Source organism: Oculina patagonica, chromosome 1 (assembly GCF_052425735.1).
Source record: "Oculina patagonica isolate OP01 chromosome 1, crgOcupat, whole genome shotgun sequence".
NCBI lineage: Eukaryota > Metazoa > Cnidaria > Anthozoa > Scleractinia > Oculinidae > Oculina > Oculina patagonica.
In genome coordinates this window covers 33,116,264-33,135,714 of record NC_135758.1, presented here as the reverse complement: position 1 = coordinate 33,135,714, position 19,451 = coordinate 33,116,264, and the positions used below count along the sequence as shown (strand labels likewise).

General features: G+C 40.2%; 1 protein-coding gene across 1 annotated transcript; it reads right to left on the bottom strand.

Moving 5' to 3' along the window:
* Positions 1-2,676: 2,676 nt before the first annotated feature.
* Positions 2,677-19,378, bottom strand: LOC144665271 (adenylate kinase isoenzyme 5-like). Its single transcript, XM_078526490.1, has 19 exons — positions 19,212-19,378; positions 17,753-18,122; positions 15,510-15,673; positions 14,632-14,745; positions 13,482-13,673; positions 12,936-13,113; positions 12,005-12,168; positions 11,028-11,141; positions 10,453-10,644; positions 9,471-9,564; positions 8,573-8,824; positions 7,882-8,045; positions 7,210-7,323; positions 6,874-7,065; positions 6,304-6,418; positions 5,538-5,701; positions 5,099-5,215; positions 4,117-4,305; positions 2,677-3,583 (listed from the first exon to the last, which is right to left on the bottom strand). Exons 1-19 carry the CDS (start codon positions 19,269-19,271, stop codon positions 3,503-3,505), a joined length of 3,030 nt encoding a protein of 1,009 aa, XP_078382616.1. The 5' UTR covers positions 19,272-19,378; the 3' UTR covers positions 2,677-3,502.
* Positions 19,379-19,451: the final 73 nt, after the last annotated feature.

The following is a 19,451-nucleotide window of genomic DNA, read 5'->3' as shown; positions in this document are numbered from 1 at the left end:
ACAAAGGAAAATGCATTACGACTGAGTGATATGGCAAATGTTTTCATATCGATAAATGCGCAATACTATTTTATGTTTACTCCGAAAAATCCATTTTATCCTTTCAAAAAGCGGAACAGGTTATGTTTTGGAGTTGAATTGACGCCATTATGACGTTATACGCCTTCATCGTGACGTCACGAGTAACCTGAATGGAGGGTTGGGACGAGAGGACGGCTGACATTTTCGACTAAGTATTGCTTGCGAGCAGGCGCATGTTTCGCGCGCGTGGCGAACGCGTGAAAACAAGTCGGGGCTGAAACGCAAAGAAAGCTTTTGGTACGTAAAGTAAGGTAAAGGCGACAATTTTTTTATGGGTCCGTGCTATTAGCCTATTGAAATTACTTTCAACACAGTTTTAGCCTCGCATGCACTCACGCACACCTGCCTCTTATTACTCTGGTCGCCTTTGCAATACACTGCGAGCAGTCTCTTTTGCTCAGAACACCTTGGGACGAACGCGAAAATAGAGAGCGAGATATACGAGCGACAAAGCCGCGAGCTGCGAGTAGCGCGGGTGCCGGAAGAAGAGTTTTTCTTGTTGCTTTTCTTCCAGCAGTTGGTCACAGTCTTCAGTCAAGTACGTGTTATAACAGTCATAGAGAGGTTTGGTTGTTCACTGAAGTGAACATTACTTTTTTCTACATATTTTTTTAATACTGTCACAAAAAGTTCTGGTTAACCAAACCCGAAATGGTGACTGTTTGGAAACCTGAATAACAATAATTAAAAAAAAACAATTCTAACTGTTGACCCTCGTTCAGTCGTCGAGCATTCGTCTCCACTTATTTCTTTGCCACCCCTCTTAAGACCTATTTTTGCTACCAGTCATCTATTTGAGTTGGCGTTTTATACATGTACTTTTTCCCTAGATCTAGATCAGGCTGAGGTAGTGTTAAGAAATATGATAAAAAAAACTGCACTATCACAGCGACAAACCAATGAGTGGTACCGGATGTATTGAAGACCTGGATCAGTAACTTAGTTAAAAAGGAAAATATAGACGGCAAACTGATCCTGACGGCTAAAGCGGTCAAAAATAAACAAAGTAGATAAAAAACTAGAATATATTGAAAAAGAAGAAAGAAGAAGTTAAGAAGCTGGGGGAGAGAGTTGTCTGCAGGCTGCTGCATGTGACAGGAAATAGGTACTGTACAATAATTCTAACCGATTTGTATCACGCAGCTTGGGTCTGAACTTTCGAAATATACACAGGTTAAGCTTATCTGGAGGTCCAATCTGTTGATAGGGGAAGCTTTTTCTCTTCCTTGTCAATCTTTAGATTTCTTCAACATTCTACGAAACTCAAAAATAAATTTAAATAACTGAACATTCCACAAAGCCGCCAAATTTTCATCTAATTACGATAAAATTAAGGTAACTAAAAAATCAAAATGCGTCCAATTCCATGGCTAATTTCATCATAGTTATGATTTCATTAACGAATTGTGATAAAAGATTACGTTAATTGCTTAAGATATTTAGAGCCTGAGAGTCCAGAAACTCTAAAGAACACCTCCCTAGTGATGGCATTAGCCTCAACGGCTCCCGTCTTTTCACAGGATACATGAAATTTGATGTCCAGTGGAATGCGGTCACCACGCCTTGGCGAGCCACCATCTACTCCAATTCTGTAGTACTTGCATGTCCATTTGACAGTTTTATTACTAAATACTACATAGAAATTTGTGGCAATCAAATGGGAGCTGCTGAAAAAGTAAGATAAAGCAATCAAAGAAAACCGTATGAAGCTGTGATAAAATCTGTTTTATAGCCGAGCAGCAACAAATTGCTGCCGAAAGTGGCCAGAAAAACGGCAAAAAAAGGCGGACACTTTTGAAAAAACACGCGAAAATGCCAGAGATTTTTGATTTTCACGACCTTCATTGCTAGGTACTGCGTAAAACAGCGTTCAATGGCGTTTTCACCTCTCGTAAAACAACAATGAGAGGACTGAAAAGGGGAGAAGGGGTACGCAGCACCCCACCTTGGGAGCCCATATGGCATGAAAGGAGGAAACAAAGACCTAATGGTAGGTTGCGTTATGGTGTAATCCGTGGGAAGTATGCCGCCTAACTCTTAGTCCCGAAAATAACGATCCACCGAACCCCTTCTTCCTTTTTTGGTACACGCTTTAGCTACCCGAAATAGCGATAGGAAACTCGCAAGTAACCAGAGTCGTTACTATCTTTCCAACACTCTGACACAAACGAAAACGTGGATACTACTAATCTCGTACGCAGATGCTTACTCACTTTGTAGAGTTAGGGAGATCTGGGTACGAGATTAAAATGCGCATTCAAATTTACCTGAAAGAACCGACACTCACACTCAGTCGGGGGAACAAGTGCCAGTTGATGGCGACATCACTTCTCCGAGAAGTGACTAAGCCCGCGGTTTTCGTCCCAGAAGTTGCTAAGCAACATTACGTATTTGTACGCGGGATTGCTTTCGGAGTACTCGTGAGCGCTCGCACTAGTTTTTGATTGGATGAAAAAATTTCGTAAATTCTTCGAGCGCTTCAACGAAGATTTGCCAAAATTGGCACTCATTCTCCCGACTGCACCTGTGAGGAAAAAGGAGACGGCTGCACGCAGGCTACACTCACATAAACAAACAAACCACAGACAACAAAAATTTCCCATATGACCAGTGTCATCGTTTTATTTTCTATTTATTACACGAATTTGCGTTGTAATTTAAACACACCTTATTTTCTGTCAAAAAGCTGTTTTCAGTTCTATTCTGGATGGAGCCCTATGTACAATTGTTTTTAAGATGCGCAACTGTCGATAGACATCCGTTTTTCGCACCTTGTTATACCAGACCTTGCGATAGAAACTCAGGGGGGAGGGTTAAAAACTTAATACAGCTTATGGTCAACAATCCCCCGCACTGCTTCTATTACAAGCATTTGAACCAGCTGAAGCGAGAGAATACATTATAACTCTACCGTTAAACCATTTCTTTTACACACTAAACTACATTTAAATCATGGAACAGTCCTCGCCACCTACCTTCCAAAATTGATTGCAAAATGTATGTACAACATTATATTCCATTAATGATACGTAATGAGTTGCCACTCGAGGTTGGCATTAACAAGCCAATCCTCGTTTTACAGCACGGCTAAAACTAGGCAATGAACCTGTATACTGTTTCTTACAACATTTGGATAATAAGTCCTTGGGTAAAAATCCAGAATGGACAGCTCTCGAAGTTTCTGGCAATGCCATGCAGCTTTTTTCTTTGAACTTCGTTCAACGAAACTTCATTGATTTCATGGGGTTTCATAAGAAGGTATGATTCATGCATGGAAAACATTTGTTTTTCATAAAGGTGACGATGAAGATGAGTACGATGTAGTTGTGTATAAACGTCGCTGTCTATGCAGCTGTGATTTTTGTGTAGACATGTATTTGATTACGACCACTTCTGAATTCCTAGACTATGCGTAATGTTTTTAAGATGAAAACTCCGTTACTGCCATTATTTTCAATCTGATGTCTTCTACCACTTCCTCTCTGGGTAAAGCAGCAGAAACCTGCGAAGGAGAAAACAAAATACACGATAAAATAATTATTACCTAAAAAAACCTTTAGAGGTCATGTGTCGGTTTCCCTGACTGTAAAAAGTTGTTGATTGGTAAGTTACAAAGACTATGACAACACGTTCTTTCTCGGTCAACAGTGAAGGCTTTTCGTGAAGCGATACGCTCTCACATATATAGATACCACTTATGTTCCACAAAGGGACAATATAGGTGTAGCAATATTCCTTACTGGTTAGGCAGCCTGGCCTTCGGAGGTGTTAGGCCAGGGAGCGGATCTTGTAATTCAGAGGTCCCAGGTTCATAGCCCTCCACACTCCCAATAACTTGAATTGTTAAGGTTGTTCCAAAATCAGCTCCTCGACCATATTACATGAAAAAAATCTGATTATCCTGGCCAGTTTGGATTCTCTTATTTTGAAATACTTGTTTGACATGATAGCGCAATCTCACTGTCGAACTTGTAGTTTTATAGGTTTTTAGTTTTCGTGCTTTTTTAGCTTTAGCTGTCTTAACCAAGTACTTACCTTAACAGTTTTGTTCGAGTCTTCCAAACTGTTCATGGATCGTGTATTTTCATTGTAAACCTCCAGTTTAGTTTTTGATATTTCCTCGCTATCGTCTTCTCGCTCTGACGTTCCCGCTCTTTCCTTTAACACTCGGTCTGTTTCTTCCTCGTTGCTTTCTATTGCGATGATTCTGTTGTAATCAGACACCTGCAACAAAGGAACAAAAAGAAATTGTCACCGTACCTGTTGGTTTTGAAAACGAAGCATCTTCAGAAGATTTCTTGGTCGTGGCCTTAGCCACACAGGAACACTATAAGGGCCTTTTGAGAGGACTTTAGGAGACACATACATGAGGCTTCTTGGGTGTCCCGTCATGGGGTATTCTTTTTCTTGCAAGTGGAAATAGGGCTTCAAGATGAGGAATAAATGCCCTACTGGGTTCTGGCGCTACTAATGTTCTGGCGCTAACAACAAGTTGAAACGTATGCGTTCTCCTCGATGTACAGTATCATGCAAAATTTTGAAACATGTTTTCAAGCCAACTGTATTATGAGTGACGTTAAAAAGTTTGACAGCTTCTAGGACTTACTGCGGTTTCAGTATTGCATTTGGCGACTTGAGTTTGCTACTCAGTCGTTCCATCGCGAGTGACCCTCACTCTCCTCTCCCCACACTTCGGCAGCTTTCACTAATAATTCACCTGTACCCATTTGTACTCCCGGGCAAAGAGAAGGTCTCTGCTAGAGTCAAGTGGCCAACATTCAACCCCGCTCTCTCGATCCCGAGACTAACGCACTAACCCGATGATTAGGAGCTACGCCTCCCATGTTGCGAATTACGTAGAGTCCAAAACATGGTCAGCCCCACCCTGGCCGATTTACTGTGTTAACAAATTTCCGCCACGCATCGTAAGAAACCATAGTTGGGAGCCAACCTTGGCATTGAGACCAACTCCGAGAGTAGGTAAAAGCGATGATGATAAACTACAAATACGAGGTACCTTTTGTTTAAACTGATCAAGCTGCTCCTCTGTTCGTGGGTAGCCATCTATGCAGTATCCATTCAAGTTCTTTTCTTCTTTTTCTAGCATTCTTGTCAGCAGTGCCAGAACAATGTCCTAAAAAGTAGTAAAAAAAAATCCGGTCATTTCTCAGTTACGGTAAGCTTTAAGAAAACTGACCGAATGCAGTTATCTTTAAATATCTCAACAATTTTATTTTGAAGCAGCTAATGAGAAGAAATTACAGAAGAATGCGTAAAATGGCTGCTCTGACTGAGCGTCTAAATTTGAAATTTTACTGTGCTGCAAGCTTCTAGGAACTTGAGCTCGTAGGAGATTCTTTTTTCAGTCCCCGGGTGTTTCTTTAAAACGCATTCCTCATATTTCCTGGGTTTTTTTTAATTTTCCTGTGGAGAGAGAGAGGTAAATGCATACATACCGTAGCTACTAATACTCCCATCTTAATGGCTTGGTTGATCTCCTGGGCCTCCTCTGTGTCCTTTTTCGCTTCTTCTCGTAACATTTGACCAACAGATAAATGCGTTCTTCCAGTCGCCTCTGCTAGCGTTCGACCCAAGTCTGCCTTCCCCACTCCAGGTGGACCTAAGGCAAAAAAAAGATCGTTCTCATTTTAAATCGTGAGTCAACTCCTTTAAATGTGTGGTTACGAACGCGATGTTCGATCATTTAGATGAACGCTATACTGAGCAGTGCTTTCATGTAGTACAGTCAACTCTCTAAAGACGGACACCTGTAAAGGCCGCACACTGCTATAAGCCGGCCAGGATCTGTTTTCCCAACCTGGCCGAATTTAACAGGTTTTTTTTGAACTAAACTCCCGTTATTAGAACGGACAGTTCTACAAGACGGACAGCTTGAGCTGGTCCCGAGGATGTCCTTTTTAAAGAGGGGTTGACTGTACCACTGTTTATTATGCAGGACAAGGTGGTTTTAACTTTCAAGAATGTGCAGAAAACCACAGTGTGTGGTTATCAAAAAAAGATTGAGCGGTAATTTCATGTAGTACGTCTATAATGCTGTACAACACAGTTCAACATTTCAGTCTTTTGAAGCCCTTATGTGTGATCGATCATTCAAATGAAAGCTATATGCCATCTGAGTCTAATTACGCCGACCTGGAGACAATAACAACGAGAGAAGAAACTAACAGTGACAGAAGATAAAAAGTGTACCCCGAGTAATACCTGTTATAAAAGTGACGTCATAGTCATGAAGTGACGTTGACTTCCGGTTCGGAAGATGTTCAAAGATATTACTAACTTGAGCGAAAACTTCATCGGGCGAACCTTCGGCTAAAATCTGTTGAACAATCACGTATTAAAAAAGTCATCAATATAAAAAAAAAAAACAGCAACAAAATGGCTTTTCTCCGGGAGCTCCGCGTGCTTGAGTGAGCGCCCAGTGTTCCACCGGATGCCCAAAATGGATTCTTCTATAAAGCAACATTTCTCACGAACCGCCTTTCTCTTGATTCAGAATATAAACACATGACTGGTACGTGATTTACCTCTTGGTTGGGATAGAAAATTCCTTTAATTCGGGGTACCCAAGACTAAAGCTCGCCAGAATTATTTCAGAAAAGTTTAATGTCTTTAATCTGGATGTATGGCCAGTTCAACTCTCCAGGTAATGCGATCCTACTTACAGGAAATTGAAATTGAAATTGCTGTTAACATTGTTGTTACACGACTGTATTATAAACTAAGAAATGTTTTCAATTTACAACAACATGACAATGTATACGGATAAGTTACCTTTTTCACTTTATTTTGCGACTCGTAGTATTCAATAACAGGCTTGGTTTGGTTTTCAAACGTTTCCAATCGTTTAGCGATCGTTTCTTCGTTGTCATCCACGCGGCCACTCGTTTCTCCTCGCGCCAAAAGCCGTTGCTTCATCGATTCCGGGGAACATTCAAAGTACAGCACAAACTCACAACTCGCGATCTGTTTCGTAAAAATAGTTTTGTTAGAAAAATAATTTGGAGGCCAAACGAAATTCCTTGGCTTGTGACCAACTTCAAGCTACTAAACTGTACTAAATGCTACAAATATTTCGAGAGCAGTAAATTAAAATAGTGCTTTACTCACCTCATTTTCAAATTCTTTTCCCTGTTCCATTTCTCTGGGAAAGCCATCGACAATAAACCCTTTAGTGTTTGGAATGTGCACCATAGCGACTCGCAATAATTCCAAAATAATTCTCTGAAAAACGTAAAGACAAATTTTCTTGTGAGCAAACCCCTTGTCACAGTCTGCGCGCAGTCTCCCCCATTTCTCGAGATTCTACGGGCGTATATACAACTGCGCTAAAGGAAAACTAAAGAAATTTAAAAAAAGATTGCTAACAGCCTACGCATCAAGAGATTGAGAAGATGACCTAGTCATTTAACTATAACATACTTACTTTACACATCTTTTAAAAAGGATATCATCTGTGTTGTTGAACTCCAACAAGAAAAGCATTTTTTATAGTTAAACTGGTTTGTTAACTTTGCTGTTATGTGTAAACACTCCATAAATAAAGTCGTTGTTTTATTATAGTTCAGGGTATTCCAATCAACACAGTTGACGACAGGAAACCTGCATCACCAACTAAAATAATAGATTTTATGAAATTCTATGAGTAGTTTAGCCTGAAAAGAAAACGCAAGTTTGAAAAAGGAAGAGAGTGAAACACAAACAATTGGTTACCGAGTGCGCTTGCTACTCAAGCTGCAATTATCCTTGTTTTGTAAATTGTCATAAATCAGTGTTACTAACCGTAGGAATAAGTTCTCCTTTCTCCATGATTTGCACCAACTCTTTGCTTCTTGGTGAACCAGACTGGACTTCTTCTCTCAGTAAATCTCCAGTCGACAAGTGAGTGTAACCAAATGTATCCACGATACGCTGGCATTGCGTTCCCTTGCCGGATCCAGGGCCACCTAACCAGAAAATATGAACATAAAATGATTACACCAAGTACATTAGGACAAAGACAAATTTCCTCGAACCATAATGAGTGGTTACATCAACTACTTTACCGTGTATTTCCTAAAGACGAAATTTGTTCTCTAGACTCTTTAGTTTCCAGATTCTTCGCAACCATTATTTGGTCGTCACGAAATGCTTGGGAGAAGCGCTTTGTGACGACGCGAAAGCCATCACTAGGCTAGTATGGGACTATGGACTTCGACGCAAGATTTCTTTGAAGATTCACGCATTCTTTTGTAAATTAAAACATGCAGACAGAAAAAGCGTACCCAGGCTACAAGAGTATTTTTCTTTGCGCGCAGTGGATTACTTCGACCAAAACCGGAAAACGCGCACAAAAAGCCCCTGGTACCCAGGGTAGAAATAGCGCAAGGAGAAGTTAACATCATGAAAAAGCACAAAGAATGAAGGAAATAAAAACAAGCAAAATAGAAAAATGTGCTTTACTTTAGGAAAAAAGTACAGAGGTTTAGCTCACCAATGACAAATATAACTCTAACATTTAACAGCCCTTTTCCATCGGTTTTCGCGATGGTGTCGTCCATGAGAGGGACAAACTCTTCGGCAACAATCGGCTGTTCGTAAATTGGAGTTTTCGGCTCTTCGTCTTCTTCCTTCTTCTTTTTCTTCCTTCTTCGTAATTTGATCGGTTTTCCGTCTACGACTCGGGACAAGTCGTCAACGGCTTCGGCAAGTTCGTCATATTCTGAATCGCTCTCAGTCTTTTTAACTAGAAGGTAATGTTTGAACAGATTAAAATACATTGTATGTAACGCAAACAGCTCAGTAGATTTAACATAGACGCAGACTACAGATTTAACGTAGATGTAGACGCAGGGAAGTTCAAGTTTTTTTTTTGAATATTTTTGTTTTTGGGGGCCGAAAAAAAAAAAGAAAAATTATAATTTTCCCCCCCCCCCCCCCCCCCAAAAAAAAAAAAAAAAAAAATAATAAAAAAAAAAAATAAAAATAAAAAGAGGGGAAAGGTGGTGGGTAGGCGACAGCCCCAAAAAAACAAAAAAAAATCAATCTCAAAAAAAACATATAGTATATATCGCTGATTACTGAGTACTGAAATCTAAACTGATTCAAGGGCACCGCTACAGAGTCCAATGTCTGTATCTGCATATTAAGAAAACGATCTTGGCGTCTGAGTTGGTAAACATTCTCCTGAAAGTAAAGTCTACTGAAGGTCATTCAGAATTTGAGGATCATGCAGGCAATGGAATACAATAAAGTTGAACAAGAAGCCCTCGGGCCTTATGGACAACTCCTAACCATTATCAAGGTACGCTTACTGAAGTGGGAATTAAGTACAAAGCAACAACTATATCGAACTTTTCTGTAAGACTGTCTAGAAAAGAGGAAATCGTTACCTTTCTTTCTTCTCTTCTTTTCAAGTTTAGGAAGGTCTCCAAAGATTGTGCACACGTCCGCAAAGACTTCATCCACAGAGCGTGTGGCGTCCACCTGCGTCAAAAATAACACAACATATTTGTACTACTCGTCTATGTGAACAAATGCACCCGCATGCCCAATAATACATGTAATCTGATTATCTCTCTGACACAAGTAACCATGCAAGACTTTTCCCTATACCGGTACCAGAAACTGCCGTTTTGTGCATGTATATGATTATCTCATTCACCAAATTCAGGCTTCCCTCGTCGCTTTGACTACAATTATCGCACCAAACGTGAAACTGAGATAGTAACAAAGAAATCCCTAATAAAAAATTCGTGCGACTTTGTAACGCATATAAGAAGTGATTTTAAACGATAATTTTAAATTGTAAAAAATGTACCAGATGGAAGAATATTGTCTCCATACGTTTCAGGGTTACTGCCCCTTCTTCAGTGGAATATTCCCGCTGAAAGAAGGGGCAGTAACCCCGAAACGTATGGAGACAATATTCTTCCATCTGGTAAATTTTTACAATTTAAAATTATCGTTTAAAGTGACACTGAGATAACCGATCACAGGTGGGTACGAATGAAAATCATGGCTTCTTCCCGTTATTTGTCCGTAGTTGATAAACGGGAAGGGAGGGACGCGATTCGTAAATCTATCTAGGCGCACCTAAGTGTGATGCATATCTTCGTATTCGCGTATCACAATTTCTTTAATGAGATAATGGTTTACTCAGTAGGGTGTTGCAATATGAAAGTAAGACAGTTCTGAAGGTCAAAAACATCACCTCGCGAGTAACGTGAAACAAAATCACCAGTTGCTCGAAAATTAATAAAGCTAACCTTGACTACTCTCTCACTACGGCGACCTTCGATACGACAAGGCGGTTATAGCATGTCGGACGTAAAAAAGGACGAACAGAAAGTAGGAACGTTACACTCTACATACTCTTTTAACTTTGTTTTTCTCTTCATAACACTCAAGGACTGGTACAGTTTTTTCCACAAATGTTCTGAATCGTTTCTTGATGGTTTCCACGTTATCGTCCACTCGACCGCTTGTCTCTCCCCGTTTGATGAGTCTTTCTTCCATAACTTCTTCACTGCATTCGAAGAACAAGATGAAGTGGCACTCGGCAATCTGTAAAGAAAACAACAATTAGAATACCAGTTTGTCAGCGGATAGCTTTTATTGAACGCGACTATCTAAAGACTAAAGACTTTAGCAAAATTTGTTTTGTTTGTCGGCAAATCGGGCGCCCAGACGTCAATGGTCTCTAGAGTTTCTTGATTTTGCTATTTTATTAACAAAAACTAATCAAAAATCCATTTCTCATTGTTTTGAAAGTGGATGAAAGTATATTGTGGGACGGGACTACTCTCAGACGCGATCGCCGCCATTTTCAAAAAGATTAAAAAAGTTATTTGCTCCGTCTGTCCTGTAAAGAAAACCCTCTTCGAGTCACCAGATAAGTGATAACGTTGTAGATTAGGAGTAAGTTATAAGACGAGCTGTTACTTCACCTCTTCTTCAAACTGTACACCTTGAGACGTTTCACGAGGAAATCCGTCAATAAGGAATCCGGGTGAGTCTGGATATCGCAACATGGCGTCCTTTAGAAGTTGAATAACAATCTCCTAGAATATAAAGGACAAAACACGATGTTAACGGGTAAATAAATATGCGAACACTCGCTAAAGAAGGGAGCAACCCATCAAAATATATATTGTCGCACGGAGTTTTTTCCTAGCACTGCCAGATATCTTTTTTTAACTGCCAAACTTACCGGCGCAACATTCCGCCGCTGCTAAACGTACAGTACCGCTAAGAAATAAGTGTCCATCGCATACGCACCTTAAACGCACATACACAGACGCACATACGCGCATACGCATACGCATACGCACATACGCATACGCGCGTATGCAACGAAGCATAAACACATACGCAGTTCTTTGTGTTTCATTCCTCTTAGTTTTCTTTGTGTTGTATTGTTGGGAAAAAACAAAAGAAAAATACCGAGTTCTAATTCAGTCGCTCATTACTTTTTTTCTAATAGGGCCTGTCTGTTATAAAAGGAGCTATGTCACGGCATTTTAGGTAATTCTATTTATTTTCGTTAATGAAGAGCTCACTAACTGACTTTAAATTGGCAGAGCAAAAGTCTTTTATTGGCAAAATTACAGCCACATAACAAACAAGGATGATTTTCGAACATTGTAAATAACACTTTCATACAAATTAAGATAAACTTGAAAAAGGTCGGGCCGACGTTTTTCAAGTTTACCCGAACGCAATCCGTTTTAATCTTCCGAATTTTGACCATCCATGCCCCTTTAATATTGGCCTATCTGTGTTTCTTTTCAGTTCTTCTACAGATTTAGGCCGTTATTGTGATATTTCAGTTAATTCTACGAACATTTGGTCAGTGCCAAAATTGCCTAAAATTGCGTGACATAGCACCTTTAACCAAAGGTTTGATAACATAGGGAATACCCACCTGAGGAACGAGATTGCCTTCTTCCATTATTTGAGCGAGTTTTTGTCCTCTTTCACCGCCACTCTCAATCTCTGCTCGCAATAAATCGCCAGTTGATAAATGAGTGTAGCCAAACTTCTCTACAATACGAGCGCATTGGGTTCCTTTACCAGAACCTGGGCCACCTGAGAAAAAAAGAAACTATTTGAAAAAGGAAAGGACTTGCAACCTCGTGTTAGTCAACACGTGCGACCACGGGTTACTGACACGCCCAAATATACTCGATTTTCTTTGCGACCTAAAAGTGTAATAATTCAATTTTCTTCATTTTACGAGACATAGCTCAGCTTCGATGCTCCTTTATATCATTTACTTAGGCCCTGTCCACATTAACCGGGATAAATTTGAAAACGAAAAATTTGAAAACGCCGTAAAAATGTTTTCCGTCCATAAGGAGAAGAAAAAAAGGAGAAAAAGTAAAAAGAGAGAAAGAGATTTAAAAAACACAACAAAAGTGCTGACTTGAAAAAAAAATAGCTTCTAGTGTGAAGCCAAGTATTAACCCTGGAAACTGATTTGAAAATGATACGCTTAATCGCACGCAGAGTTACAACGCATCCACAGAGCTATTGTTGAGCTAATTAACCTTTTGTTTTGACAAAGATAACATGCCTGACTATTTGACGTCAGCGTTTTCAAAAAGCTCCGGTTTCGCCCGATTTTGCCGTCCACACTACACCACCTAGCGGGCGTTTTAAAATTTACTCACTTTGGAGAGCGTTTATGAAAAGTACCGTTTTCGGTGAGCGAAAACGCCGTTTCAGTGTGGATGTTTGGCCTATCCGGAGAAAAAAAGATGCGTTTTCAAATTTACCCGGGTTAGTGTGGACACGGCCTTAGAAACTACGAGTAATAAGAAATCTTTCAGGCAATTGTACAAACGGTTCCTTACCTAAAACAAATACTATCCTTTGGCCCGAGAACTCCACAAACTCGTACTCGTCTTCCTCTTCATTGGCGACAACTTTCTTTTTCTTTCTTTTGATTTTTTGAACTTCTTTTGGAGGAAGGGCTCCAAACAAAGCTCGCACATCAGCAAAGACCTCGTCAACAGTACGATTTGCATCAATCTGGAGTAAAATATCACATAGTTGATGACTGACAGAGGTCTTTTTGGTAAACGCAAAGAACGTTACGACCTACCGACTACCGTATAATTTGGAAAGTTTCATTTGTTTGTTTATTGTCAAATTGGAGCTGATGAACTAAATTAGCCGTCATTTCAGATAAGTAAAAAGCTTTGAGCAACTTTATAATCTCTTGCTCTGATGGCTTTTACTGATGGAACTGAATGACGCTCCAAAATACATCTGTTTTCCAAAATGTACAAGGCAGTTTATTGAATTTATAAACTGTGCATTTATGATAAACTAAATCCTTTTCACTTGCATGCAGTGGCAACATCCGTACAGCTAGCAGAAACAGAAGAGAGACTTACCTTTTTTACTTTGTTTTGTTGCTCATAATGACCAACAACAGGCAATGTTTTTTCCACAAACGTTGCAAAACGTTTTTTGATCGTTTCAGTGTTGTCATCTGGCCGCTCACTTGTCTCACTGCGCTTGAGTAACCTCTCTTCCATAACCTCCTCACTGCACTCAAAGAAAAGAAGGAAGTCGCTCTCAACGACCTGTTGAAACAAAAAAAAAGATACAACATAGTATATCTGGGATTACTAAAACAAGTATAGTATTGGTATATACTCAGAATAGTGATCAAATCTTAGCCCCATTCAACCCGTTCCAGAAGTTACAAAATGTGGATGTGTGACTAATAGTCCCCAGCAGAGTGTCCCCTTATGGGAGGTCTCTTCTGACCTGAGAAGTGTTCATTAGCATTGCTCTAACCTGTAAATCAGTAATCTTGTATGGGAAGTCTCCTCCCTACAAATGAACTGTTCCTAAAGGAGCTACATCACTAACAACCCAACTTGAAAAGTTTGTCAATAGTAATCTCTCTTAATCTTTGTCATTCGAAACCATCCTTGTTTATTTTTGGGGTTTTATTTCTCCGTTGGTATTTTCTACATTATAAAACTATTACTTTTGACGTTTCCTTCAATTTAAAAGTAATCAGAAAAATGACTTATAATCCCGTGACATTGTTCATTAAATGCATGAAATGTGGACAGATCATGAATCAGTGTGCTCTTGTAAGAGTTGTCCTCAAACTGGAAGGTTAGCCTGTTCCAGACATTCACTTTAATTTTACAGTATAGATAGGGAGCAGCATGAAAAATGGGAATAGCATAAAGCACAGCAAGTGGAAAAATGGTCACTGGGGCTTGGTTGCTGTTCTTACTGCTCCATACTGACTGTGGCCAGGACTTGACAAATTACTGTCCAGCCCCTTTTGGTAATTGCTGTCCCCTGGGGGTAATACAAATGCAATTGTTTGCATATGGGAGGTACCATAAATGTACATGTGTCCCAGCCTTATGACAGGAGGTCCCTTACTGGAGGTTACAAATGACTCATGTCTGGGATCATAACATACTGTGTCCTCTAACAGGTGTCTTAAAATGGCACCTACAGCTCTATTACAAAGTAAATTTGTGAAATTAAGGTCGAGTTAATGTAGCGGCGAACCTCTTGTTCAAACTGCAAGCCTTGCTGAATTTCTCTGGGAAAGCCATCAATAAGAAATCCTGGACAATCCTTGTGTTGTCGCATAGCATCTCTTAACAGCTCAATTGTAATTTCCTGAAATGGTACACACATAAATTAAAATAAACAACATTTATTACATATAACAATATAGATATATAATATCACATATTACCACAAAGCAATCAAGATAGCATCAAATCTACTACAGTGTATGCTCTAACGATTGGTTGTGGCAGATATAAACAGCTGTGGTGATCATCACCTGACCGAAAGGGGGTATTCAGGTATGTTTTGGGTGGGTATGTGCTGCCTGTGTCTCCAAAGTAGCTCCCTGTTTTTGAAAGAATTTGCACCCTGTTTTGGCTGTTGATAATTTGAAATTCTGTGTGTTCGAAATGTCATACCCCATTCTAGAAATCGTCTCTTAAATGGATACCCCGTTCTAGATCTAGAGCCCAAAATCATGACCCCATTGGGCAGCACATACCCATATAGGCATTTGGGGTAGTACCCCCCACAGGGGGGGGGCGTTTCCATGTACATGAAAACTGCTCTTATTTCTATCAGCTCAGATACTATTGATACTATTCTCAACTACCAGGCTCTTGGCTGGTCAGCAAGTAAACTAGGAGGGATGGCAAGCGGTTTTAAAAAAAATGTTTTATAGCCCCTCTCCCTCGGGGAGTTAAAGAAAAGGCTGAATAGTATTGAAAAAAAAAATGTATAAATGCATTTATTGTATTTACCGGTATGTCAAAATTATAATTTATTGGAACTAAGTGCAGATTTATTATTCTTGTGACATAAAGTTTTTGGCTCAATCATTAAACTTACAAAAGAAGCTGGTTTCTTCTTACCTGAGGTACAAGGTTGCCCTCCTTCATGATGTCTTCAATCATTTGTCCTCTTTCGTTTTTCTTGGCCACCTCTTGTCTTAACAAGTCCCCAGCTGATAAGTGAATGTAACCAAATTCCTCAACGATTCTAGCACACTGTGTTCCTTTGCCTGAGCCTGGTCCCCCTGCAGAAGTCAAAGAATATAAATTTAAATAACTGGCACAAACAGCTATAAATACCGGAGATAAAATTCAACAATTAAATAAATATAATTAAATAAATATAAATAATGTGTTGTTCCAGAAAATATCCATACCCCTCCCACAGAAGGTTTTTTGCCCGGGGGGGGGGGTCTCCATATATGGCCTATCGGGGGGCTCCGCCCGGGGGACCTTTGCTTCAGGTTGTGGGTGGGATTTCAGTGGTCGGGGTGTCCGTCATTTGGTTGGGCCTTTGTCATTTCGCGCGCACTTGGCTGTATTTTTTATTTTTTGCGCTGCATATGACAGAACGTCCTGTTCTGTCCTGTCTTTTGGTGGGGGTACCTTTTGTGGTTCGGGGGTACAATTTCTGTCAATGGTTGGGAGGGGTAAGCGGGGCGGCCTCCCGTACTTTTTGGTGCCCCCCACCCCCGGGGTTTTTGGTCTGAATCCCCCCAACCCCTCTGGAAATTCCAGTTAACCCCCATACTTTCCTTTATGACTTTTGGCTTTTGAGACCCCCCACCCCCTTGCAATTTCCAATGACCTTCCTTGGGGCAGGAATTGATTTTTTCTAGAACTGCACAAAATAAATCCCTGCTTGCTTGTTTGCTTGCTAGCAAATTAATTGATTGTTTTATTGATATTTTATATCCCTGTATGACTTTAATATTTAAAAAGCAAAAATTTTGCAGGTACACACAGGGGGGGGGGGGGATCAAGTCTGAAACTACAATATAAGCTGGAATTTCTACACAAGAAAACCCCATGAGGGGAGGTATGGATATTTTATGGAACAATACATGTACAAATCATCACATCCTGAAAACCAATAACTTATGGTACTCATAAAGACCCATAAAAATACAAATGTACATATTTCCCTAGCACTGTTTAATGTTAATACAAGCGCACATATCTTGGCAAAGGGTTAGTATTGATGATGATGATGATGATATGGGTGCTTATATAGCGCATTTACAAAGCTCGTGATCAATGCGCTTCACAATTCGAATCTATGGGATGAGACCGGACATCAGCATATAAGGCGCCTATGGCAGCCGCTATCCGTCCATGTATATGATCTCACCCCACCACCCAACCCATGGAATAGAACAGACCACAACACCGGGAACTTCATGCCCTACTCTTTGCGATGAGTGTGTGGGTTCTTTAACGTCCCCTGCTGATTATAACACTGAAGATGCAGGAGACGGGGCCTACAGTTTATCGTCCTTATCCGAGAAGACTAGAATGTCTAACCATTTGCAGATGTTATTACAAAGGCAGCACATTCTCCTCAGTTATTTTAAGACCCTGAGTGTTGGTCCGGTCTGGGAGTCGAACCCGAGACCTCCCGCACGACAGTCCGGTGCTCTACCACTGAGCTAACCGGTCGGCGGTATTGGCAGTACTCCCTAAACGTTTAGTGCTGCTATTGTTATCTCACTGCTCAGCTTAGTGGAGGGGTACAAGAGGGTCTGAACCTCTGGGTTTCTGACTGTACCTTTTTTTTCCTTTTCCTGACCTCCCTTCTACCCCATCCCCCCGGGGGGGCACCCTGTATATTTTTGGGTGGGTGTGTGCCGCTGGGTATTTGAAGCCCTTGCCCTATACCAGACCATGTTCAGCTGATTTTTGCAACCCTATACTAGACTAGACACCGTAAATCCCTACCCTATCCCAGACTTGCATTTTTTAGAACTGTATCACTATCAGTGTTTTAATGGAAAACCATCTGTCAACAACGATGCTGCGTTGATTTTATTTACGTTTAGGAAAGTCTCTTTCTCTCCTGAGTTTCTATTCCTATTCTGGACTAAATTCGTCATAACACAGAGCAGTTTTCCGGCAAATGCTACCCTTTTCTAGACCAAAACTTTCTATTTCTATACCCTATTCCAGACTAAACTGCTTGAAAACCAACACAGCGGCACATACCTATATAGCTCATATATGGGAGTGCCCCCCCGGGCCCATCCCGCCCCTGTTCTCCCAGGCTCCTGCCGCCCTCCCAGCTTAGGCCAGAATTTAATCCCCTCGCTTTCAAGTGACTCACTTACCAAGAACATACACAATCCTCTGTCCAGAAAATTCCACCTCAACCTCCTCTTCTGACTCAGATGTCAAAATATTTCTTTCAGTCAATTCTTTTTCATCATCATCAATGGATGGGCGAGCACCAGAACTACTGATCGGAGGAAGAGGGGATTTCTGCTTCATTTCTGGTTCAGTAGTAAAAGTGCGGACTTCATCCCCAGCCTCTGATTTGATTGGTCCATCTCCTTTTGGGATGGGTGGTAGGGGCTTCTTGCTGAGATCAAGGAACGAGTTCCACTTAATATCCTTTTCTGTTTTTGCAAGGGAGATACAGTTTTCCAGAAAAGCCAAGTGGTCCTCTGGCTTGTGGTATAGTAGGCCAGTCAGCATCCCCTGAAATATCACAATTAATTCACTTTACTATCGTTGTGAAACAGTTCAAGTCAGACTTTCCCTACACTCCACTTTTGACCCAATTTGTGATGAGACCATAAAAAATTTAAAGGTAAACCATTTTACATCCCATCCCTCTCCCAATATATTTGTAAATGAAAGTAGTTTCTGGCAGCTGCAACATACTGTATCTGTGTGTAAAATATAAGCTAAGATTTCTGACCGAATTTCAAAATAAACAATTTTACTCTCTTTTCACACCTTGCAAGGCTAAATTCCTTTCTTTTACTTGTTTGTTTGTTTGTTTGTCTGAGTGTTTATTTTTTTGTTTGTTTGTTTGTTTAACCTTTCTGACGAATACATAAGCCGACTTAAGAGATTGTCTTGACATTATAATTTATACATGTTGTTGTTGCAGCTGCCAAGTGAACGTACGTCCAAATGTAATTTTTACGAAGTCTTTAACGTCTTGTTATTGAACAGAAATTTGGTCAGTGGCATTATAAAGACTACTTACTTGAAAAGAATATCGCTAATTATAACACCAAAATTTTATTTGTGAAATGAGAGGAATAAAGATCCCCCGCTTAATTAGTTTGCAACATGTAGGGTTACAATGAAGTCGTCGCGATCAGTTTATTCTATATAAACACATTTCTCGTGTGTTATTTTATGAAAGCAAGGGCATCAGTTTATATCCGATTCTTCCATGGTATACCATAAAAATAAGCAGGATCTACTTATTTCCCTCGACGGGAAGCTGCCAAATTAATTAACTACAGAGATAAACTCATATTGATCGTCGCAAATTAAAACTGGCCTTCTCGAACATACTACTGTGCGTGATTTGTACAAATTTTATACGCGAGCAAAAAATTTAGAAACTTACGAGAAGCGATACAAAGACGGAAAGAATAGACAGAATGAACACGAATGTTTGTAAATTAAATTCCTAAAAGCAAAATGATAACAAACTTTTGCTCGTCCCTGAATTCACGAACAGTTCCTGAGATTTTCATTTTCCAAGGACGCAGAAAACGTAAAATAATATCAAGCGCGCGTTCCCGCCACTTTGCTATTTCTACGTACCTCAAAAAGCTGATGAACCTCCGTCATAGCCATGTACTCTTTACTTTCTTCCGCCGTCATGATCTGTATTTTGTCCTTATGTTTACATGAACGGTGAGACAAATGGAAACCAATGCAACCGCACTTTCGATCGAAGGTTCTAACAATTCTACTTGACTGGGATTCGATGGTTGTTATGACAACATGCTAATTACTAGTCGTCATGAATCGGAAAACTTCGGGGGCAAAGCTTGGAAAGCT

Excerpts from the sequence above, each read along its gene's own strand:
- LOC144665271 (XM_078526490.1), bottom strand. The coding sequence starts at position 19,271 with ATGACGGCGGAAGAAAGTAAAGAGTACATGGCTATGACGGAGGTTCAT. Across the intron at positions 12,169-12,935 it reads AAGGATAGTATTTGTTTTAG|GTGGCCCAGGTTCTGGTAAA; the intron begins GTAAGGAACCGT and ends TTTTTTTCTCAG. Across the intron at positions 6,419-6,873 it reads CGCAAAATAAAGTGAAAAAG|ATTTTAGCCGAAGGTTCGCC; the intron begins GTAACTTATCCG and ends ATTGTTCAACAG.